At 36.2% G+C, this 24,685-nt stretch overlaps 3 protein-coding genes across 17 annotated transcripts in view; 2 read left to right on the top strand and 1 right to left on the bottom strand.

Annotated features, from left to right (window-relative positions):
* Positions 1–2,420: 2,420 nt before the first annotated feature.
* Positions 2,421–3,596, top strand: LOC115453544. 2 transcript variants are annotated; one of them, XM_030182249.2, is made up of 3 exons: positions 2,421–2,699; positions 2,779–2,875; positions 2,956–3,596. In XM_030182249.2, the coding sequence occupies exons 1-3, from the start codon at positions 2,697–2,699 to the stop codon at positions 3,474–3,476; spliced, it is 621 nt and encodes a 206-aa protein (XP_030038109.1). In that variant the 5' UTR covers positions 2,421–2,696; the 3' UTR covers positions 3,477–3,596. The 2 variants fall into 2 exon arrangements, 1 of the variants encoding a protein (XP_030038109.1); XR_003939575.2 differs by having other exon boundaries at positions 2,435–2,699; positions 2,943–3,596.
* Positions 3,597–3,919: 323 nt separating this feature from the next.
* Positions 3,920–17,590, top strand: LOC115453477 (probable cleavage and polyadenylation specificity factor subunit 2). The gene is made up of 15 exons (XM_030182176.2): positions 3,920–4,276; positions 5,064–5,223; positions 6,565–6,670; positions 7,017–7,262; positions 8,138–8,325; positions 8,764–8,987; positions 11,609–11,758; positions 12,626–12,824; positions 13,198–13,288; positions 13,774–13,960; positions 14,210–14,300; positions 14,944–15,067; positions 15,678–15,865; positions 16,593–16,688; positions 17,461–17,590. The coding sequence occupies exons 1-14, from the start codon at positions 4,128–4,130 to the stop codon at positions 16,683–16,685; spliced, it is 2,196 nt and encodes a 731-aa protein (XP_030038036.1). The 5' UTR covers positions 3,920–4,127; the 3' UTR covers positions 16,686–16,688; positions 17,461–17,590.
* Positions 17,591–21,243: 3,653 nt separating this feature from the next.
* The window catches only part of LOC115453274 (steroid hormone receptor ERR2), a 59,306-nt gene continuing 55,864 nt past the window's right edge, over positions 21,244–24,685 (bottom strand). For all 14 annotated transcript variants that reach the window (XM_030182005.2, XM_037438291.1, XM_030182012.2 and 11 more), the window contains one exon: positions 21,244–24,661. In XM_030182005.2, the coding sequence (XP_030037865.1) occupies positions 24,499–24,661 (163 nt within the window). In that variant the 3' untranslated portion in view covers positions 21,244–24,498. The remainder of the gene's footprint in view (positions 24,662–24,685) is intronic.

The following is a 24,685-nucleotide window of genomic DNA, read 5'->3' as shown; positions in this document are numbered from 1 at the left end:
AAACAATAGAAACACCATCCAACACTTTGAATTACACACACAAAGTATTGTTTGGTATTCCATTGCGCTCGTCATCCTGAAACATGGAATGTTAAGTCTTAATATGTCCAGTAGTTACACTGGCTACAATGTCCTTCAAACCGGAACACACAGTGACTACACACTGCTGCTAGGCTGCAGAAATAGACATTGGAGTGGTATGGCGGACTTTCACATATAAGAGACCACCAGTAAGTGATTTTATACGCGATATTGTTTTACGCACGCTCATTCAGCGTCTTCGTATATTTTTGGCGACCCACCTAGTACACTGAGCTACAACAATACTGTTGGACCGGCGCGGCGCTGCTCACACAAAATCATATGGTGAAAATACCTTAATTTTTAGCGAGCGATAATTTTAGCAGCTGAAATACCTCCTTCTTCTAAAGCCTCTTCTCTCCCTGAAGGCTGTCAATTAAACGATTCTTCTCGTGTTATAGATCAATGGCGATAGACTATTCAGAATTAGGTAATCCACTTGCATGTGCCTATGCTATAAAAACAAAAGACCCACGCATTTATCCCCGAAAGAGTAGGCAGGGGTGCAAGTGAAAGACCCACTTCACCATGTTTGTTACGTTCCATGATGTGATAGCCAAGCCTATCGCCATATCGGACACAAATTCCAAAATCCAAACTGTTATATAAGGTCAGTCGGGGCAAGTGCGCCGACGGGGTAAGTGCACCTACCCTAAATAAATCGAAAACTATTGATGTTATACAATTACCGCAATCTTATATCGATGCTACTAACTGAAATACAGTTCCACTAAAAAACATAAATGGCTATGTTCATTTTAATACGATTTATTCGCCATTTTATTTTAAGTGTCATTTAGACCTGTAAACAGAGATGACCCCGTGAAAGATAACATCAAATATTTCAAGATATTTAACATATTTCTGTAAACCAGTAAGGTGAATACATAGTTTAAACCTTTTATTTTAACTTCCTGTCTGAATTTTATTTATATATACTAAAATAAAGGATTTTTAGCAATGCGAAAAAATGTACTTAAAAATTGTCGAGTAGGGCAAGTGCGCCACAGTTAATAGTCGTATGGCGCACTTGCCCCTGATCCATATATAACCAACCTTTTTTGAGAATAAGTTTTACTAATATGAATTATTATTATAAAAATGTTATACTTAACAGCAGAATTTTTTGTACTCAAGGTATTTTGTTTCGAGCCAACTTAAATAAAAGGGCGTATTAGTTAATTCGTTTTTACAAAAGAAAAACTGAAATACCTTGGTCTAGAGCAACTTTACGTGAATAGGTTCCAACTGTTCGATCAGGCACGTTATCTGGATATAATGCAGCTAAAACATATCAAATGTCATAAGGCCAAATTCTAAGTAATTGAGTTATAACGCATTCGAAATTGTTAATTTCTACATTTTTGTATGTTATTTTAGTTTTTAGAAATAAAATGGATTTTATATTAGGGCTACCATTTTTTTATTCCAACATATCCGCACACAAAACTGTAATATAGCAAAAATCTTATATAGCAAAAAAAAAATCTAAAATGTTTTGAAGCCCTGATTTACATATATATGGCGCACTTACCCCGAATTTCATTTGACAGCCATAGTTTGTTATAATATTGAGTGATTAAAAATTATCCAAGAGCATTGCGAGTAAAACTTATTTCTCTATGGACTAAAATGAGTGTTTTCTTTATAATGTTTCATATTGGCGTTTTTTTTTACACAGGCGCACTTACCCCATTTCCGGAGGCAAGTGCGCCTACTACCATTTTTTTTTACTTTGAGCAAAATATTATTAATTTATGGTCCAATTTCCTTGAATGGCTATAGGTTGTTATCACAAAATACCAAATATTCTTAAATTAATAAAATTATATTCTTAAGTCAGCACAAAAAGAAATTATTTTGCATTGAATCCAGCTATGAAAATTTTATGGCGCACTTCCCCCGACTCACCTTAACTCATTATTAATATTAAGAAATTTGTCGACAAACGGATTTAATACATTTCACTTGTCTAGAGAAATCACGTGTCGCGTGCAGCCAATAATTTACTCCTTCGCATGAAAATGAAGGGTTCCTAACGGAGTTCCGTAACCAACGTTTTACTAGGTACCTAATAACATTCTATTGAAACGTCTGCCAATGCGGAGTTCTATTTAATCATCAATGGATACATTTTTCTGGGGTCGACAAGATAAAATTACCAAAAAAAAAGTCTCAGCTACCAAAAAAGGGAAATAACGATAATTGGGAAAAGGTTAAAGATGAACTAAAGCGCGGCAAGATCAATGTTTTATTTGGGCAGTACATGATTTTGAAATTTATGCCATAGACAATTTGCCACGTTGGACATACCTTACAACGGCTATGAACGGAAATCTGAGTGGAAACAGGATTATAGCATTCCTTGGATATAACCTACACTGAACCATTGGCTATAAAACCATTACGACTAAAATTCGTGCGGTGGTCCGCGTATACCAGGTGTAAGGTCATTATGACGAATATTTATATTCGTCGTTCGCAGTTCGTATGCATATAAAACTCTTTCATTAAAACTCAATGACATAAAGGATGACAGTCTGGTAGTAAAATAATGGATTTACTGGTTATAATAAGGGAATGAGTGGCGACTTTTAGATGCTACGGCCTTTAATATGGTTTGTATATTCACAAATTATGTACTAAATATTGTAATTCTAAATGTGTCTTACCGAATTAATTCTTTTGGTATTTCAGTCAATGTCATGGTCCGAATGGGGGTTGTATGCAGCACTCACTATCTCAGGATTTATCGGATTTTTGATACTGCATTTTATCGTCAAAGTTATTAATGGTAAATAATTCACCATCAGCTTATCAACCCATTTATATAAGAAAAGTATTATTAAAATTCTAAACAGATAAATATTTCAGACGCCAGACTTGAAGCCAGGTATATGAGGATCCACCAAAAAGCTTCAACAAATCAAGGAACTCAAGTGCATTGTCCTCTAGCAGAAATAACTGCGAGGGCCCCAAGAATTCCTCTCGAAAACATGCTAGAAAGGCAAATCACTACACCGAACAAAATATCATTAGTGTTCAACAAACAACATAACTTGCAAGAGAATAAAAAATTGGACGACATCATTGATTCAGGCAGTGAAACTACTTCAATGAAAGTCATAAGTAGTACGTCGTTTGGTACAAAAAGCTGTGAATCAATTGTAAAACCTAGTTTACTTGGTAATATTTATAATAAAAACAATTCAGATACAAGTGATGTTATAGAAGTCACTCCTAATAAAGAAGAAGGCATAGGTAATGAATCCGTGAAGAAAGATGAAACTGAATACAAAACAGTTATGAATTTAACTAATCAAAATAATTATCAGGATTTAAAAGAATGGATAGTTGGTATAGTCAAGAAAATACCAAGTGATGATAAAAAGTGATATTTTACTGTTCCTGTTTGTTATGAATTTTAACAAATGGCTAGAATACCCTGTGCTGCTCTTTTTATTTCAATACAAGAAATAAAATGTGTTGAATTGAATAAATTAATATTTTTCAAATCTTTTTATTTGCACAAAAACAAATTATACACGCACTTGAACCTACTTTTCGAAGTGGAAAGAAACATCAAGCAGGAAAAGGCTAGACATTAAATGCAACCAAAGTTCAGTTTCGAGACAGTTTAAGAACATAGGTACCTAGTCACAGATTGCCGAGTTTATTGAGCATTTGGGTGAATTATAATTACAAAAATTTTAGTAGAATTATTGTTTTCTTTTTTTATTGATCAATTAGATTAGATTTTTATGCAACAAGTATTGTATTATAAAAGATTCTTTATTAAACGAAACGTAACAAATATTTAATCTGTTTCAAATTGTTTTCGAATTTCTTGTTTGACACGACGACTGGCGACATATCAACCGTAGATAATACACTAATAATACCGACTCAGTTTTTTTGTTATATTACAAAATACAATCATAATTTTCTTTCTCCATCAAAATTAACAATAATATTATCTGCTAAACAATGCTTTAACACAATATAAATCGTATTTCTATCTTTGGTAAAACAAGAAGCCGCCGAAAATGACTTCCATTATCAAGTTGCACTGTCTCTCTGGTGCTGGGAATGAAACACCACCATGTTACGTGCTGCAAGTGGACGAGTTTAAATTCCTGCTGGACTGCGGATGGGACGAGAAATTTGATATGGACTTCATGAAGGAGTTGAAACGGTTAGTATTTGAGGTTATGTTTTGTACACAACAATTTCCATTTTCCGATGTAATTTGTTTAATCAATCCTATTCCAAAAGCCAACAAATACCGAACTATGTTTTAATATGAAACCACGTTTTAATGATGTACAAATAACAAAACAGTATGTTTCAATAAAGTTACAAAACATTAACATCAACTGCACCTAAGGAATAGTTTTGTTACACATAAATTAAAAAAATATTATGCAAAGGTATAACACAAAGCTGCCCATTAGCATGCTCCCTGGGTCCAACACGAGAGCATACTTATATTATTTTATTTTATTAAGGAATAGCTACAGAGTATAATTTATAATTACTTATACAAGAGATACATATAATAGTGTTAACAGTGCCAAATTCAAAATCTGATAAAAGCTACGCATAACATTACAACTTGAAATACTAAATTACAAATAGATAAGGCAATTTTTAAGTGCTATACAATCACTCTAGTTAGACATTTACTTATATAACTATTTAGACTTAGTGAGAAAATATCTAGGTCTTTACTTATATCATTATGTGCTCTACACATGCTTAACATAGGATCATTTAAGCAACATTATTAGAGGCAAATGGTATAAAAAGCAAATATTGTACTCGGTTTCTACCACCTAATTTTAACGAGAGATGGCTCAAAAACTTTTGTATATACTTGCAGATTATTTCTAAAACACTTGTTTTATGTAAATAAGATCTAAAAAATTATGTATTTGTGATACAATGATAGAGTAACAAAGCAATATTTTATTGAATTCCAGGCATATAAATTCTGTAGATGCAGTGCTGTTATCACACTCAGACCCCATGCATCTTGGAGCCTTGCCTTATGCTGTTGGTAAACTCGGCCTCAACTGTCCCATCTATGCCACCCTGCCCGTGTACAAAATGGGACAGATGTTCATGTATGACTTATATCAGGTAGTTGTTTTTTCTTTATCTGTACTTTATCTATATTAATATAAAGAGAAATAGTTTGAGTTTGTTTGTTTATAGATTTGTAGGGGCTAATTTCAGGAAGTACTGAATCGAATTTGATAATTCATACACTAATAGGAAGCTATATTAACCCTGAGTGCTACAGAATACTTTTATCCTGGGTTTAATATATGGTGTGACTTTTTTCCAGAAAAATTATTCATATGGGCAGATACCTGGGCAGAAGCTAGTATTTAGATAAGGAACAAGCTATTGTTGCAAATGAAATAATATTAGTTTGATAACATTGAATTGTCCTTATGCAAAAGGTATTTAATGTCAAATACAAAAACTAAGAAATAAGTCACCCATTGACAATAAAATTAGGTATCAATGCAACAAATGTACTGCATGTATTTTCATATCCTATACCATGGTTGCACAGACTTATTAAGACTAGGGGCCACTCGGGCAAATCATGAACTGATGGCGGGCCAGCCGGCTGAAGTATAGGTAATTAAAGACAATAAAGAATTGATAATAATTTATTAAAATTGAAAAAGAATTTATTAATTTGAAGCGTGGCACTGCATAGTGCTTACAATCTTTTTTTATATTTGGCTCAAATTTACTTGTAGCAACACGTAAAACTGCTTCCAAACTTTCATTTGCAAGGCGGTTTCGATTTTTTGTTTTATTATTATTTAGTCTTGAAAAAGTTTGTTCACATATATAGGTAGAATCAAATAAGCTGGCTGGCTGGAATAGAATTCAATATTTTTCGAATGTACAAGAGTATTATTTTTGCTGTCGGCGGGCCACCAGTATTTGACCGGCGGGCCGCGGTCTGTGCATCCATGCCCTATACCCACACTCGGGTGTGCACCTCATAGCGTCGAGACAAGTGAAGATGACACTACAAGTTGGATGTAATAGAAATGACTATGACTATAGCATTGTATGTTGCTGGCAAATATATCTATATCTATGTGTATATCAATTAAATGTAAGAGGATGTCTCCTCTTACATTTAATTGATATATAAAAAGATGGTAAATGACAATAATAAGACAAAATAGCTCACTGCATGTGCATTTAAATCAACCAAAGCAGGCCTAGTCCCTCTAGACTTTTGACTCAAGTAAATAAACTGACGTCGAGCGAACCGCGCGGGAGCGAGGCAAGAGAAGACGACTCAAGTTGAGGTGCCCTCCGCACTCACGCTTATGATTCCTTGCTGTGCCTCCTGCAGAGTATAGATGTGTGGTTAAAATTACATATTCCTTTTAGTATCTTACCATCAGTTTATAAAAATTAATTCTATTCATAAAATATATTTTCCAGTCCCACAGGAATGTATCGGATTTCGATCTGTTTACATTGGACGACGTTGACTTGGCGTTTGATAGGATTGTGCAGCTCAAGTACAACCAAAGTGTTGACATGAAAGGTATATTAATATTCATTATAAGAGCATTATATAATAAATAATTAAAATTAATGATGAATCAGTTTCAAAGTTTCCAGTCAGATCAATAGTACGTATAAGAATTTATTCCCACCATAACAAGGTCTAAAATCCTCTACAGTGGATGATATAAGTGTATCTTGTTCTGGGATTACTTATGTTTCTGATTTGAAAAAGTCAGCATAATTGTATCAACTAAGAAGGGACAACAATGTTTTCTCAAGCAAATCTTGATTTCAGCACTGCTCCATTTACCAACAGCCACTCTGCTTATTATAATTTAATATAAATGATATATATCTAGTAAAGTTCTTATCCGTATTTCCAGGAAAAGGCCTAGGCCTCCGCATAACTCCACTACCAGCAGGCCACTCCCTTGGAGGCACGGTCTGGCGTATCACCGCACCTGGCGAGGAAGATATAGTGTATGCACCAGATATCAACCACAAGAAGGAGCGGCATCTTAATGGCTGTGAGATAGAGAAGCTGATGAGACCCTCGCTGATGCTGCTCGGGGCTACCAATGCTGATTATGTGCAGCAAAGACGGAGGTTGAGAGATGAGAAGCTTATGAGTAAGTTTGAGATATTGGGTTTTATTGTTGGCTCCATTTGTATTGAGTCCATGAGTCTTTTTCTACAATAACATTTAAATGTAATAAAATAGTATTTTAAGATCAGTCTGAGCCCTAATTTATGGTTATTGTAAGTTTTTAAGTTGCAAACAACCATGCAATATACAAAGGGAAAAGAATGACCAGTTTTAGCTACAAGAACCATTATGGTCATACAGACTTACAAATTACAATCCAATTAAGTCCTCATAGAAACTTACAAATTATCTATACAATCCAATCAAGCTTGATGCAATATATTTTTATACATGTTGCAGAGATTAATTTAACACACACATAATGCTGATACTAAATCTTAAGGGTGATCTTAAGAATGTACTTGTACATTGCTGACTGCTTCAGTAACGTAGTTATAATTGTAACGGTACTAGTATGTCTACCGCTATTAGGTCCTGAGTTCAATCCCAGGTCAGGCCTAATTAATTATGCTGGGTTTTTCCCTATTAAAAATTACTCAGTTGCAGCTCACAGTCAAGAAGTTTGCTATGTGATACCTGTGTTCCTACGCCTGATCTCTATCTGGTCATGTGATTGAAGGAATAGAGAGTGCACCTGTGTATTGGACACACACTAGTGCAGTATAATATCTTGATCCTTGATGGACCTACCTTATTTATCTCTGCACCACCCTTAGGTTCACTAGGAGAGAATGCCTTTTGCATACAGTCCACCGCTATACATATTATGAATGAAAAGTGTATACAATATCTCCTGCGTACTTGGCTGATACGTACAGATACGTGATCCGTACAGATTGACCACCGTGGCTGAAATTCAGCTATCATAATCAAATATATTCCATATTACCCTCCCAGCAACAATCCTAACGACCCTGCGCGGAGGCGGGTGCGTGCTGGTGTGCACGGACACGGCGGGCCGCGTGCTCGAGCTGGCGCACATGCTGGACCAGCTGTGGCGCAACAAGGACTCGGGGCTGGTGGCCTACTCTCTGCTGCTGCTGTCCAACGTCAGCTACAACGTGGTGGAGTTTGCCAAGTCGCAAGTCCGTATAGCGAAACTTTATTTGTTTCATATGAATTTATACTTGTTCAATGTTGGGTTTTCAAGTAATTTGCAGTAATGATTCGGCTTTTTGCGACCGAGCCCTTATGTTAGCCTCACTGAGAGATTACGAAGCTTTGTACTGATAATATACTATAAAAAAAAGTTGTTTTATTATGTAAATTGGTTTAAAGTAATATCATTAATTTGCATTTGCAGTTTTTCTCAGAGTTAACATTATTGCACTTTTCTCTTAGTGGGGAAAATATGAAATGTTTGTACACAGGCACTATGACTTTAAAAAAAAAGAAATAATGTTTACAATCATAAATTTTTTCCAACGTGATTGACTGAGGCCTATTCCCTTTCCATAGTAGAGGAGACATATGCCCAGCATTGGGACAATATATAATACAGGACTGATTTATTTGCCTTTCAGATCGAATGGATGAGCGACAAACTGACGAGAGCATTTGAAGGTGCGCGTAGTAACCCGTTCGCTCTGCGGCACCTGCATCTCTGCCACTCGGTCGCCGAGGTCACACGCACCCCGGGACCCAAGCTGGTGCTCGCCTCCTTCCCGGACCTCGAGGCGGGATTCGCCCGCGACCTGTTCCTACTGTGGGCTCCCAACCCGCAGAACTCTATAGTATTGACTGCAAGGTTAGTGGCATGGAAAAGTTATATGGCTATTAAACCTATGTATGCATTCCGTTCCTATAACCTTCCTATGATTCTTGTATTGTAAAGGAGAATGCCCATTTTTGTATGAGAGTTGGGCTATGCTTGCATCTGTACAAAACCTTCACAAAACTATGGCGAATATATCCTAATTTTTATACAAATTGAAAACAATTAGATATTCGATGGGAGTTCGGAGTAATCAGAATTTTTATAGGGCGGTTATTTTGAGGTTAAGTATGGACTGCAATAATGTAAGGTAGAAAGTACCTATGTGCCTGATTAAGCTCAATATTGCAGTACCTACTGGTTATTGCTATAAGCGATTAGTGGACGGTCTTTTCACCTAGCTTTAATCGCCCTCATAAGCAACTGATAGGTCCTAAAATATCTGATAAGACGAAACTCCAATAAAACTTCTAACATATTATGGCGGAATATTAGTTTTTTCACAGAGCATACATATGTCACCTGACCTTTTGTGTATATGTTTTTCTGACTTACGACTTATTCTATTAAATGGATTACCTAATTTTTATTTCCACCTACCATTATCTCACTCCAATATGGCGTCAAAACATATTGTAGAATTGATCCAGCTTAATTTTTATGGCCGGCCTCATGCCTGACGCCAACCCTATTTGGAGGATTCCGATCCCAGGCAACTCATGTTAAAAATACCGAGATAAAATGTTGCTTGGCCTGGAAATCGAACCCAGGAACTCACTTCACAGCCTGATTAGGCTAATAGTTATTTATCATAGGGAAAGAAAAATAAAACCAGAAATACGAAATCCGATGCATATTTTTATATAGATGTATATTTTTAATAGAGGTATATATATATTCTTGGCATCCCAAAATAAAAACAAGAATTTAATATAGCCGCAGCACGGTTATATATACTCCTGAAGTGAGTGAATGACTTCTTGCAGCGCTGGTCGGGTCATGCCATGTTGTTGTTGTCTGTGAACCTCTCTATTAGCTGATCTCCAGCAGGCAGCATAAATTCATTTCAGCCTTGAAACCTAAAATATAATGTAGAAGTTGAGTAAACATGTTCAGATTATTGTTATTATTAAACTGTTGTCTTTAAGTTTGGCAAAATATTTCCGACAATGTGGGTATGTTAATAATAATCTACATAACTTACAAACTGGACAGCTCGTCCAAGGAATATACTTGTCTTTGCTGTGGCGCCGCAAAGGTGCAGTCAATACACCGCCGGGATATGCCGTCTCGATTAACTGTCCTGGGTCTAGGCTCTAGACGACATTGTGTTGCTTACTAAAAGCCTTCCGTCTCAAAGTTCGAAACGCACACTATACACGATGTTTTTTAAAAGAGGATTTTTCAACTCAACATTAAAATACACTCCGATCTTTAGTAAGATAAAATATATTAAAGTATTTTAATGATTTAACATTCAAACAAATCTAAAATGTCAAAATGTCATTAATTTCTGTTGCCAGTGTAATAAAAATCTGTACCCATATATTCATTAATTAAAAATAAAGTCCAGACATGTTTTAGCCGACTATTGTATTTCTGTCAATGCAAATACAAGTCGCTATTTGTTTGTTTTTGGAACAATTAATATTTTCTCTTTTTTACCCGCTATTTGGAGTTTGGTCATAATTATTAAGTAAAATATATTATTTTAGAACAATATATTTGAGATGAATAATATATTTAATACATATATTATAGATTCAAGTACGGGCACATTTATTGTACATAATATTTACTTTTTTATTCCATTTAAAAAGGGAATTTGTTATGAATTGGTATCAATTCGCCATATTGGCAGTACATTATCCGGTGTTTCATTTGCAACAATTAAACAACTTTTTTTTTCATATCTTTTAAACCCCCATTCGCTTATGACAGAAATAAATACAAATGTAGTAATAATTAAAATGATGATTTTTCGTGAATATTTGGTTAAGACGCATGACTGACGCAAAGATAGCCTGGTTTTGGGCATTGTCCTTTTTATAAATTAGTGACCCAGTTGCTTTTGTGTCAACTATAGAGCGATCTATAAAGCGGCGATAGCCTAGTTGGGTGTTTAACGGACTGCCAAGACGAATGTCCGCAGGTTCAAATCCCAAGGGCTTTGAACCTGCGGACCTCTGACTTTTCTAAAAAAAAAATCATGTGTGTACTCTTTGTGAATTTATCGTTCGCTTTAACGGTGAAGGAAAACATCGTGAGGAAACCTGCACATCCGAGAGTTCTCTATAGGAATTTCGAAGGTGTGTGAAGTCTACCAATCCGCACTAGACCAGCGTGGTGGACTAAGGCCTAATCCCTCTCAGTAGTAGAGGAGGCCCGTGCTCAGCAGTGGGCAAGTATATAATACAGGGCTGATATTATTATTATTATATATAGAGCGATCATGAAGTTGCAGCTTGCTATTGCAGTACATAATATTATGTTCTGTAAAAATTTCCATACGAAATTTAATGATAATTTCCTCGCCTAATTCATATTCCTTTCCTTTATTAAGGCCTCTAAAACATTTAGTAGTATTCTTCATGAATTTTTTTAAGAAAATTATTTATACTTATTATAAAATGACCGTGTTTTGTATTTATCAGGACCTCGCCAGGAACGTTGGCACGCGACCTGATAGAGAAGGGAGGTGACCGCACGCTAGAGCTGACCGTCCGCCGCCGGGTCCGCCTCGAGGGCGCCGAGCTCGAGGAGTTCCTGCAGCAGCAGCGCGCCAAGATCAATAACACTGTCAAGTGCGTATTAGCAATTTTGGCATAAACCTATAATTTCACTAATAAATTGGATATAGAACAAGCTTTATATTATATGACGTTATGCGATACCCGCGAATACATCGCCTATTTCCCTACTTTATATTATAACGCATAAATTTGTGATAATATACGATTGTTATAGCCTGACCAGAAAAATAAAAAACTTCGCCATCTTGTGGTAGAATTGGGTACTAATTTCTTGTATTGTTAGTACAATAATAGGGTACCGGACTCATTTTTGTTCTTTACTATTATCAAATATTTACATAATATAAATTATAACACAGAAGGAATTATTAAAATCCGGTAAAAAATTAACTAGTTATAAGTCTTTGAATTTCGGTAGAAGGGGTAATTAACAAGAAACAGAAAAGAGACGAAATAGCCACGTGTGACGTCATCGGGAATTACGACGCGTGCGAAAGAAAGAGATGAAGCGATATCCCCACATTGCGCCCACTTCTGCACATTATAATATTTTAATCATGAATTAATCGCCCAATTTTTACCCAATTTTTATGCAGTTTTCGCAGGTGTGCTTATTTTTCTTATTATTAACCATTACATATAGAATAATGTACAAAATCAAGCATAGGCCGGTCCCCTATTTAGTACCCTATTTTAAAATTAAAAGCAGTAGTAGTGCCCAATCGCAACTTTTTTTTTTATTTTCCTGACTATAAAAGTGTAAAGCAAAATTAATATACATTGTAGAAATACAGATATAGATAATTTTTTAAAACGATTATATTTTCAATAATTAACATGCAGTGTAAATAAGGATATACGTAGACAACAGACAAGTACACAGGACTAAGATCACATGACAACTGTTCTCTGTTACAGGGAAGAGACAGCGGGCATATCGTCCGATTCGGATTCCGACGGCGAGTTAGAGATGTGGGTGGTGACGGGACGGCACGACATCCCGGTGCGCCACGACGTACGCCACGGCGGCTGCTTCAAGACCAACAAGCGGCACCACGCCATGTACCCCTTCCACGAGGAGCGGACCAGGGCTGATGACTACGGAGAGCTGATCAAGGTCACTGCGACAGCTGTAATTTAAACTGAAAAAATAGTGAATCACTAGTTCACTATATTTTTATGCTACTACCGTGATGTCAGTTGATAGTGGAATAAAAGCGTTATAACACTATATTAAAATGTATAGAAACATTTCACCAGTTTTTATGTTATTAAGGCATCGCCACTTACTAGTGCGAGAAATTTACACTATGATGCTGTGAGCTATATTCAGAACGATGGTGCTAACACCAGTGAACTTACAGTTGTTGTATGGACATCCACGTCTGGTTTGCCTAAAACATTTGCCCTAATAATTCCTAAAATGAAACTTAAAAGTTATATAAATAATACTGTATAATCTATCTAGATTGTTGTGTTACTCTCGGCAGCCTGAAGATTACAGACTGGCGGAGATAGTAGATGCGGAAGGAGAAATCAGAGACGTGCCACCCGTGCCGCCGCCGAAACAAGAGCCAGATGGTAAGTGCAGAGCATATTCTAAACACAACTTAATGAGAAACTAACTTACTTACCCGATATCAATGTTTCTGTCTAGTTATCACATTTTCACGTCCATCTTCCCTCAAGTTTTCAACGTTATATTCAGATATGATCATTATTAGGCTCATAATATGTGCAGATAACGATTTTTAGACTGACTTGTAGAAAGCACCCAGCATATATGTCATCACTAGCTAAAATAAATGAGAATGTATTAACTTACTAGTGGTAGGATATTTGTATCACCTAAATAGCGGCCATCGTACACAAGATGTAAAACACGCCATAGTGGCTTACGTATATGTTTCACATTTTGGGATCACCCTGTGTATATCTGGTTTCAAACAGCCCGGCATAATTGTGTCGACTGGCGAGGGGTAATCATCTCTCGTTAGTCGACACTATCTGGACCGTACTCCACTTACCATAAAGTCGTGTCCGTATAAATGAAATGTATTCCACAGAGGAGATGACGGAGATCCCCAGTAAGTGCATGGTGTCGGTGCGGTCGGTGCAGATCCGCGCCAGCATCCAGCACGTGGAGCTGGAGGGCCGCGCGGACGGCGAGTCGCTGCTGCGCCTCATCGCGCACTCCAAGCCGCGAGCACTCGTCGCGCTCAGGGCGCCGCCGCACGCCGCAGCCGTGCTGAAGTAAGTAGTGCACTAATTTACACTACACTTCACTAAATTGCACTAAACTGAAATACACTTCACTAACGTGCACTAAACTTTACTATACTAAACTACGTTATTGTACACTGCAATATATACTTTACCTCATCATTTTGAACTTGTCTAATCTGCACTAAATTCATGTACATTGCTTTATATTTCGCCATATCATATTATTGTCTACTATATTAGGAAATTACCATTTTACATGAATGAATTCGTTCACAGAAAACACTGTGCGAGTGAGAACATAGAGAAGGTGTTCTTCCCTAGCAACGGTGACACGGTCGATGCTACTACTGAGTCCCATATCTATCAGGTGAGAAAATACTGCTGAAGCTGCAAAACATGTAGAATTTAAATTTTTCATATAAAACGCATTTAGATTTATGAATATATTTTTAAATTTAATTTAAAATAAAATAAAATTAGAGTAGCAGCATATTTTTTTTAAAAAAGGTAAGTTTTGTTACTTTTAGTTTTGTTATAAATGCATAAGCTTCATAAAAAAATTTCATAATAATATAACAAAGACTAACTTCACTTTAAACCCGAAAATCAACTAGTGAAGCTATCAATGATATCTTCTCTTTACAACACTGTACATGTCGCCAATTAAAGAAAAGGTTAAATTTTTATAAATATATATTTTCACTTCCGATATCTCCAGACAATAAAGTTAGGATTACAGAGACTTTCCCGCTCTCACACCCACCACTACAACTCCTGTAAGCCGGGATCCGCAATGGCACGCATTTTATGACACCGAGCAGTGAAGCTCAGCGAGTCTCAGGGAACATTAATTTGTCATTATCCCGCAACGAAATTAATCAAATAGAAAGATAGAGAGGAGTTGGAAATATTAATTGTCCACATTCCTCCAAAGAAAGCAGGAGACAAAATAATTTAAAAGTTAGGATTATTTCTATATTTGACGAAGACAATAATGTATTGCATTGCAGGTGAAGCTGACGGACGGGCTGATGCGCAGCCTGGCGTGGCGCAGCGCGGGCGGCGCCGAGCTCGCCTGGCTCGCCGCGCGCGTCGTGCCGCGCGCCACGCAGCGCGAGAACGACGCCACCACCGGCAAGCACACCACCTCACGCACACGTCTCCACGCTTCTAACGATACCATGTCTAAGCGACTATCGGTTACCTTTGAATGGAGTGACTTAATAAGAAAATTCATTTAAAAAAATTGCTTTATTAAAATATTTTTAATGATATTAAAATTGTCATAAAGTTACAAAACCTAGATGAAACGACGCAGAAAAATCTAACAATTCAAAATATTTATATAATTCATTTTCAGTATACATGTCGCTTAGATATTTTCTTTCAAGCGTGGATTCATTTTTATGTTTACGAGAATGTGTTATCGATATAAAACTATTTGTACCTATCTATGTAGATAGGTTGACTTTTCGAACGACCTATACCAGTATCATCATCAGTTCGTCCCGCGACCATGAAAACTCCAGTCTTCGAAATATCAGGAGAAAATTATAATATAAAAAATCGCGATAAAATCCAAAATAGATTTAAAAATTAATTAAAATAGTTTTATATCGATAAAAAATTTAAAAATTGGTTTACCCCTACAAACAGTCTTACAAACTTTTTCTTTTAGTAATATCTGTATAAATAAGCGTGTATACTGTACAGGTTTAAAGTAATGTTGCGCATGTGTTAACAGAGGAGGCGCCGTCGGACGTGTCGATGTGCCTGGAGGCGGCGGAGAGCGCGGGCGCGGCGCACGCGGCGGCGTTCGTCAACACGGCGCGCCTCTCCGAGCTGCGCGCGGCGCTGGCGCGGCTCGGGCTCGGCGCCGAGTTCAGCGGCGGCGCGCTCGAGTGCTGCAACGGCTCGCTCGCCATACGACGGGTACGTGTCTGTGTAATGCAAAAATATATAATAATAATATCAGCCCTGTATTATAACTTGCCCACTGCTGAGCACAGGCCTCCTCACTACTGAGAGGGATTAGGCCTTAGTCCACCACGCTAGCCTAGTGCGGATTGGTAGACTTCACACACTCTCGAAATTCCTATAGAGAACTTCTCAGGTATGCAGGTTTCCTCACGATGTTTTCCCTCACCGTTAAAGCGAACGATAAATTCACAAAGAATACAAACATAATTTTTTTAGAAACGTCAGAGATGTGTGCCCTTGAGATTTGAACCTGCGGACATTCGTCTCTCTAATACTAACTTATTACAATACATTACATAGCTTATATATAAGTACACACACTACATCTGTACATAACGGAGCAGGTGTCGTCGGAGGTGTCGATGTGACTGGACGCGTCACCACGGTCGTAAAATTAGAAATAGTGTATGGTAAATCCATATAAAAAGACACATTTCTTGTGTGTTGTGTTTTTGATTTAGCGTCGTTTGGGTTGTGGCAATTCTTATGGAATACAAAGCAACTAATTTGAATGCTTGCTATAAAAGTTTAGCCGAAATTTAATAAAAAAAAATCACTTTAATCTCTGAATATCACACACATAGATATCTGTGCAAAATACTGGGACCTGACACCTGTTTAAATTGGTCCAACAATCATGTTACACCCTGTATATTGTATAATTTTTTTGTGGTTTCAGTTGGAAAACGGCCGCGTGGCGCTAGAAGGCGTTCTTTCAGAAGAGTATTACAAAGTTAGAGAACTATTGTATGACCAATTTGCTATTGTATAATGTTATTATAGAGCAAGAGCCCGTGAACCCCAGACCTTCGTTATTTTATAAAAGCTGAAAGTTTGTCAGCGCATGCTCCCAACACAGGTAACAACGATGGGCCATTATGAAGTTTGGGCTACAGTTTCATCAAATAATAAAGTGAGATTTTTTGGTATTACCTTCAGAAAATTATTAAAAATCACGTTATTTATTAACAGACACTTAACATCGTGAAAATCCCTTGCCAGACAACCTTAATGTTCATGAAATTATAATTTTATTTACGTTATAGTATAAAAGCTGATTTTTATATATAGTACTTGACTGCCTCGGTGGCGTAGTTGTATTGCATGTCCGGTACAATAGCGCTCTGAGGTCCTGGGTTCGAATCCCGGGTCGGGCAAAGTGATATTTGGGTTTTTCTGCTCAGTATCAGCCCGGAGTCTGGAATTTGTGCCCGATATGGCGATAGGCTCGCCCCCTATCACATCATGGGACGGAACATACTTGGCGAAAAGTGGGTGCCCTAGTTGCGCCTCTGCATACCCATAAATGCGTGATGTTATGTATGTATGTATGTACTTGGGTAATAAGTAAATAATGTTTACTCGTTAGCTAGACGTTTTTGATACACACACACCTTTTACACACCTTTAGTACCGTGTACCTGCCAAAGCCACTGTAGCCCAAACTTCATAATGGCCCATCGTTGTTACCTGTGTTGGGAGCATGCGCTGACAAACTTTCAGCTTTTATAAAATAACGAAGGTCTGGGGTTCACAGGCTCTTAGACTATTATTATGTCTGATGTAAATAAATATGTTTAAGTGAAAAAGAGTGTTATTGTTATAACATTTTAATGAGAAAACCCTACTTTTCCTTATTGTGTAACCACTTATTAACCATTAAAGTATTTTCTTATATTTGATTTTGTACATTATTGTATATAACAAAAATAATAAATTCTATAAAAAACGTACACAGGTATGTATGCCAAAAGCATTTAAAAATGTGTCGTAATGTAATTAAAAATAAGTTTTGTATTTGAAATAATTTGATAGAGTAACAACGCAAAATCCACTTTTTCAAAATATGTAAAAAGAAAATTATTCTTAATAACCGAATTACAAAGGACACATAGTTACCTTTTTTATTTCTTTTAGTAGTTTACCAAATACCTTTAGTGCAGAAGGGTAAGACATTTCACTAGTAGCAGGTCTCTCATATGTGAAAGTCCGCCTGGTTAAGTACCACCGCAATGTCTATTTCGGCCGCCAAGCAGCAGTGTCCAGTCACTGTTGTGTTCCGGTTTGAAGGACATTGTAGCCAGTGTAACTACTGAACATAATGAGACCTAACATCTCACGTCTCACAATGGCGAGCGCAATGGAATAATTTGTAATTCAAGTTATTAGGCGGTCGTATCGCTTACCATCAAGCGAACGGGAAATCATTGAAGAGGCAATAAAAAAGAAAAACAAAATCAAATCAACTATTTTTTTTCAATATAATAAAATCTACAGAGTGTATCAGAATATTTTATATGACAGTCTATATTATACACATCCTCAATAATGGTGATATCAAAATCAGTTGGTGGAAGCGCCTGACGGCACGTTGCGACAAATGTTCCTGTTACTATAGGCCGTTATTTGAGTAGGCGTTTTGAAAATAAGTAATTTTTTTATTATATACGATATTTTGAAATAAAGACCCGACATATAATTAAAAACAGAGTAGTTATTAATACATAGTATAGTAAAATCAAATAAAATACAACAAAGATCGAAATGTTAACTTTGTAAAATACTTGGTTTTGTGGATTATGGTTAATATTATCCTAAAATGAAAATAATCTTATAATTTCGCTTCATTAACAACCAAATAAATACCTCCCATCTAAAAAAAAAAAACATATTCTGAAAATATCCCGAATATCCTATTTCCTAATTTTTGTCATACAAAAAAAATATATGAACAAATCACACAACATTTGGTATTGTGATAAGTAGTTACATATCACTTATGATAACAATATTTATTTGAGTTATGATTTAAAATAAATTTATTAAATTGTTGAGGTATCTAACGTGAAATTTCCGAATTTTGTGTTGGAAAGCAAAAAGTTAAATGTGAACCTATAGCTGAACCTGAAACTGTGCCGCCCTTACACATCAAATTTGGACTTATGAAAAAAATCGTAAAAAAGATAAATGAAATGAAAGGCCTCAAGCTTTTAGACTTTTTAAATATTAAATATATTTTTTCCAAAGATGTCAGATGCAAAGACAAAAGCTGGAATTTTTGTTAGCCCACAAGTTAAGAAACTTATTACCAGTGAAGAATTTCCAAAATGACTTACTATTGCTAAACAAAAAAGTTGGAATAACAATTTAAAAATTACCGAAAGCTAGTTGATAACATATTACAAGACTTTAAGGTGGTAGCTCAAGGTCCATTTTCATACATTTTGTTTCGGCTTTAATCTGGGTAACTAAACAAGTATTGGCAAGTAAAGAATTTAAATTCACGTCTAGTTAGTGATTAGTTCTCGCAGTTGAAGAAAAATGTAAAAATAATTAATAATCATGGATATTTCGGCCTTTAAAATTTAATATGACGAAATTTTAAAGGCAGAAATATCCATGATTATTAATTATTTTTACGTTTTTCTTCAACTGCGAGAACTAATCACTAACTAGACGTGAATTTAAATTCTTTACTTGCCAATACTTGTTTAGTTACCCAGATTAAAGCCGAAACAAAATGTATGAAAATGGACCTTGAGCTACCACCTTAAAGCTATGGGTTGCAGAATGTCTCTAAAAGCACATAATATGTTACATCATCATTTTAGTCCATTGAAATGTTACATTTTTTAGGCCTTACCTTGCGTTTTTTAGAGGACGCAATTTTATTTTTTTGAAGTGTAGGGGGGGTCAGTGTAAAGCTATAACCAAGTTTGTGGGGTCGCCACCCTTGTCCCACGGCCGCCATCTTGAAAATAGGGGTTGAAATGGTTTTTACTATGTATCTCTTAAACTATTTATCTGACAAATTAAATTATAAACAGTTTTTGTTGCAAATTAAATTCTCTACAACTTTGGTCCAGTAACTTTTTGTCGTAGAACTATAAATAAAAAGTTATAAGCGAAAAAGTTAAGAAATTCAATGTTAAGCAATGTCCATTGCAACGTCATCAGAACGTGTGTTTATAAGGTTCATAATACTTTTTTTTGTACTCTCATTACGTACAACACAAACCCGCGGTTGTCGCCTTGTACGCGAATTACTTGGATTATGAATCGCTTTGGCACAGATGAAGCAATTGTTCACAAAATCAAAGTCTGGCTCTGGAGCTTCTGAAACTGACGATAAACTACTGGAGCTGCTGCTGCGACGACGAACAACATTATCGGTTCGATTGTCCACGTAATAACAATAACACGCAATATGTACAGTAACTTCCGAAACAGTTCATAAAAAAATGTTTTTGTGAACAATTGCTTCATCTGTGCCAAAGCGATTCAGGATCCAAGTAATTCGCGTAAAAGCCGACAACCGCGGGTTTGTGTTGTACGTAATGAGAGTACAAAAAAAAGTATTATGAACCTTATAAACACACGTTCTGATGACGTTGCAATGGACTTTGCTTAACATTGAATTTCTTAACATTTTCGCTTATAACTTTTTTATTTATAGTTTTACGACAAAAAGTTACTGAACCAAAGTTGTAGAGAATTTAATTTGCAACAAAAATGTTTATAATTTATTTTGTCAGATAAATAGTTTAAGAGATACATAGTAAAAACCATTTCAACCCCTATTTTCAAGATGGCGGCCGTGGGACAAGGGTGGCGACCCCACAAACTTGGTTTTAGCTTTACACAGACGCCCCCTACACTTCAAAAAAATAAAATTGCGTCCTCTAAAAAACGCAACCCCAAATGTAACTTTTCAATGGACTATTTAGATAAACAAGAACTAGGAGAATGTTTGCATTTAATTATCATGGACTTCGAACAATGTTATCAAGGCCAATCCAGTGAAAATATGATTGGGGACTATATTTGGGATTTTCCATATATATTATAATCCTCTTTGATTTGGGATCTAGTGAGAGAAAGTATCTATAAACATGAAAGAAAAAGGAATAGGATTCACTTTTAAACTTTTTCCACAATTTTTAAATTTGATATGATAGTTAAAGTTGATAAATCTGGACATATAAATATATTCGTTTCAATTTATTAATAATTAAAAATTTTAACCGCGACTTTCCTAAAATATTGATCAATCATTCTCCTGGATACAAAAGCAAACTTTGTCAGGCCAAATATCTATCGAAATTTTATACCCTCATATCTCGGTCAAAATTCGTGTTGACCCGTGATAAAATAAGATATATCGAGAAAGTTTATTTTTTTATCCTCAATGTTCATAAAAAAATATATAACCAATCTTGTCTTGCTTACTTAATAGGATAGATCAATTAATGAAAACTGGGATATCATAGTTAATAGTAACAATATAAATAGAAACCAGGTAAACAAAAAAATAAAATACAAAGAACAAATAATTTTTTATACTTTTATTTGACATTATTCCGGTACCGGTCACATTAACAACATTATGTAAAGAAAAAATAAGGTACGAATTCTCATTAAATACAAAACTAAGACACGTGGTACGGTTGGACTCACCTAGTGTTCTAAAAACATTTGATCTGAGATTACATTACGATCTCAATTAAATTATATACGCCAATGTACTCCACACACTTTAACAACTACTTTTGTGTTTTTTTTATTAATCAGTCAACAAAACCGTAGGGTTGCGTTCGGGAATGGGAGCTGCCGATAATCTTATAAAATAAAAAGCTATACTTAGGCGTTCCCAATGTGATACACGAAATACTGTGAATTTAATGTTCTAATTTATAAAATCCCGCGTTGTTGGCAACACCGGAGATTATAAAGCCCGTGGTATTATCTATGGATGCCTACACTACAGCGACGGTGAGCGCTCCAGCGAGCTGTCCATACACAACAGTACTACGGGTAAGATCCACTCTACAGCACAACATCCCGCTCGTGCCGCAACCTTACACACATAACTCCAACTCACAACTAAAGTAATCGCAGATCAATAACAGATTTATATTTTATAAACTTAATAACTACATATGTTTCTGGCACATCACTCACACCCTGACACCACCGCGTTACGTGAAAACATTACAACTATTAAATAAAAGTAAATATTCTTAACATAAGAATAACTACAACATAAGTCGTTATACACATCAGTTTTGGAATTTGTTTATTTATATTATGTGGTCGTCACGCCAAGAGCTAGCACTACAACTAAATCGACTATAGTCGATTGACATTTTGTATCCATCACACCGAACTAAACACTATAAAATATACATAGTTTAATAACGTTGGCATGAGAACCACATTAAAATTCATTTTACAACCTTCATAGCTTGTTCGTAGCCGATAGGTTCGTGACGTCAGCGGCTTGTTATGGCCGCTTACGTATTATTGTCAAAAAATATTCACAATTTTGTTCTCACAGCGACGTAAAAGTGGCCGAAAACATCAGTCGTAGAAATGCACGGAACGATGTAAACAAACGCGGCTCGCAGCTCGGCGGCCGAAGCGAACACATCACGCCGTCACAAGTATAAAATAGTAGAAAAAAACTGCTCAAATGATCTTAGCATTATATACATAAATAAGTATATTTCGTTAGTATTATGATATATGATTGGTAACAGGTTACTGAGGTATTCGGATGTTCCAACACTGTTCCACTACTTTATCATTACATAAATATATTTTGTACATAAGGATACTTTATTACATGATATTCTCTGAGAATCAACCGCGCTGTGACGTCGTTTGACGTCTTAGCCGAGCTGAATGACAATGCAACATTTTGTGCTATCCTTTATAAAATGTATCTCCAATGCATTACATTTACATCAGACTTCTTATAGGCAGAGCCGGCCTTAGGAGGAGGCGAACCGGGCAACCAAAGGAACCTCACGCCGTATCTTGGAGGATCTTTTTTTACAATCTTATCGACGAACTGTTAAAACTGGGGAACTTTTGTTGCTTTCGCCCGGGGCCTCGCATTGTTTAAGGGCGCCACTGCATATAATAATTGTTATGTACAGTAATATAAGCATTTAATTTACTTAACAATACAACAGAGAAACGCAGCGTGTTATACTAGTATATATATTTATATATAAAATGAAACAAGCTATACTGAGATACAATACCAGTCTAGACAATATAGTGTTGATTCTCAAAGAACATAGGAAACACACATGCATATTACTTAGACATCAATCTCACTACATTAAACCCAGAGTCTGGTACAATGTACATTAGTGGAACAGGCATATAAAATATATCTATAGTATTGCTATGTACTTTAAAATAAATCATCTGCAGACAATACGGTGCTGTTAGAACTATAATATGTAAACAACGAAACCGAGCACTGCCTTCTATCTACATTTAGTTCCCGAAATGAGATAACTCTGACCGTCTAAGGAGCAATTCCTAAAATTTCACAATTTTTTTGAAAAGCGCAATCTGCAATATTTACAACGATATGATTTTGTACAATAATTTTCGATGATAAATAATATATTTAGACATACACCATGTACGTTTACAAATCACAATTCCTCAATAGTATCGATTATAAATGTCATTATATCGATTTAAATTTACATCGATATGACAGAAATCTTTGATTCAAACATAAATAATTTTACAAACATAAAACGTAATTTATACCAAACAATAAAATTTCATACATCACAACTGTCGACAAAGATTCAATAGATTCAAAACTCTCAATAAATCCGTTCATAACAAATTATTTTACAATAGTTAATTTTGCTGCGTCACTATCGACTCAAAATAATTTTATGAGCAATCAATATACATGTATCGATAAAAAATAAACTGAGATATCGGACACAATGTTTATCGATATTTATAAATAATAATAACACAAACAAGTATGGTCTTGTGGTATGCACCGTGCACTACATACTCAGAAACCTCACGAAATTTTCTTAATAACCGCAACTCCGCTTACATGTACCGCCAGTCCCGCTGCGCCACGGAGCTCATATAATATCAAGAGTTAACTCTTTACGCCTAAATCCTAAACCTCAGTTTGTTCTTTACCAACAACATAGTCAACAAAAACGACAGTGCATCACGTTCCTATACACAACACAAAACAGTGGCGTGTCAAACAAAAAACAGCACATTTTTTAAAAAGATAAATGCGCCGAATACGGCTCGCACGTCGAGCCGACGCGCGCCACGGTCGCGGCTACGTATGCGTTAACATTTACTAGGAGTCAAAAATTTTGTACTATTTGCTTTGAAAAAGTTAAGATATGCTCACCGCTCGTCTCTCGTCTGGTTGGATTTGTCGAATTCTGTGATTAAAATTGTGATGTTGAATAATTCACTTCGTTGTTTATTAACTTGAGTAATAAAAGTTCAACTCATAATCTACCTCGTATAGTTTCTAGGTAAAGTATTTGACTATATTTCAGGAGATACAGCCAAGCTCGTGTTTGACAAATCCGACCCGACGGCATCGATCATCGACGACAACGCCGCGCCGCCGCACGCGCCGACAACAACACAGCACAGTAAAACTAGAATATAATTTTTTTTAATATAATACAAAAATAGTAACAAGTTTTGTACTAGATCCGTCCATTTGTACATGTCGCGTGCGTCTGCCCGTCACATCACAGCCAAGGGTGGCGTCCGCCGCCGGTCTACCGCAGGCTCGCCTCCAGCATCTCCACGAACAGCTTGTTCATGGGCGCGCGCCGGTCGCGGTGCACGCCCGACCAGAAGCGCCGCACCGCCACGTCCGCCAGCCGCAGCGCCGGCAGCACCAGCAGCAGCTGCTGCAGCGCCGCGTTCGCGTTGTACGGCCTGTTGGACACGCGGTGGTTAGTG

This window comes from Manduca sexta, chromosome 13 (assembly GCF_014839805.1).
Source record: "Manduca sexta isolate Smith_Timp_Sample1 chromosome 13, JHU_Msex_v1.0, whole genome shotgun sequence".
NCBI lineage: Eukaryota > Metazoa > Arthropoda > Insecta > Lepidoptera > Sphingidae > Manduca > Manduca sexta.
This window is presented reverse-complemented; position numbering and strand designations above follow the sequence as displayed.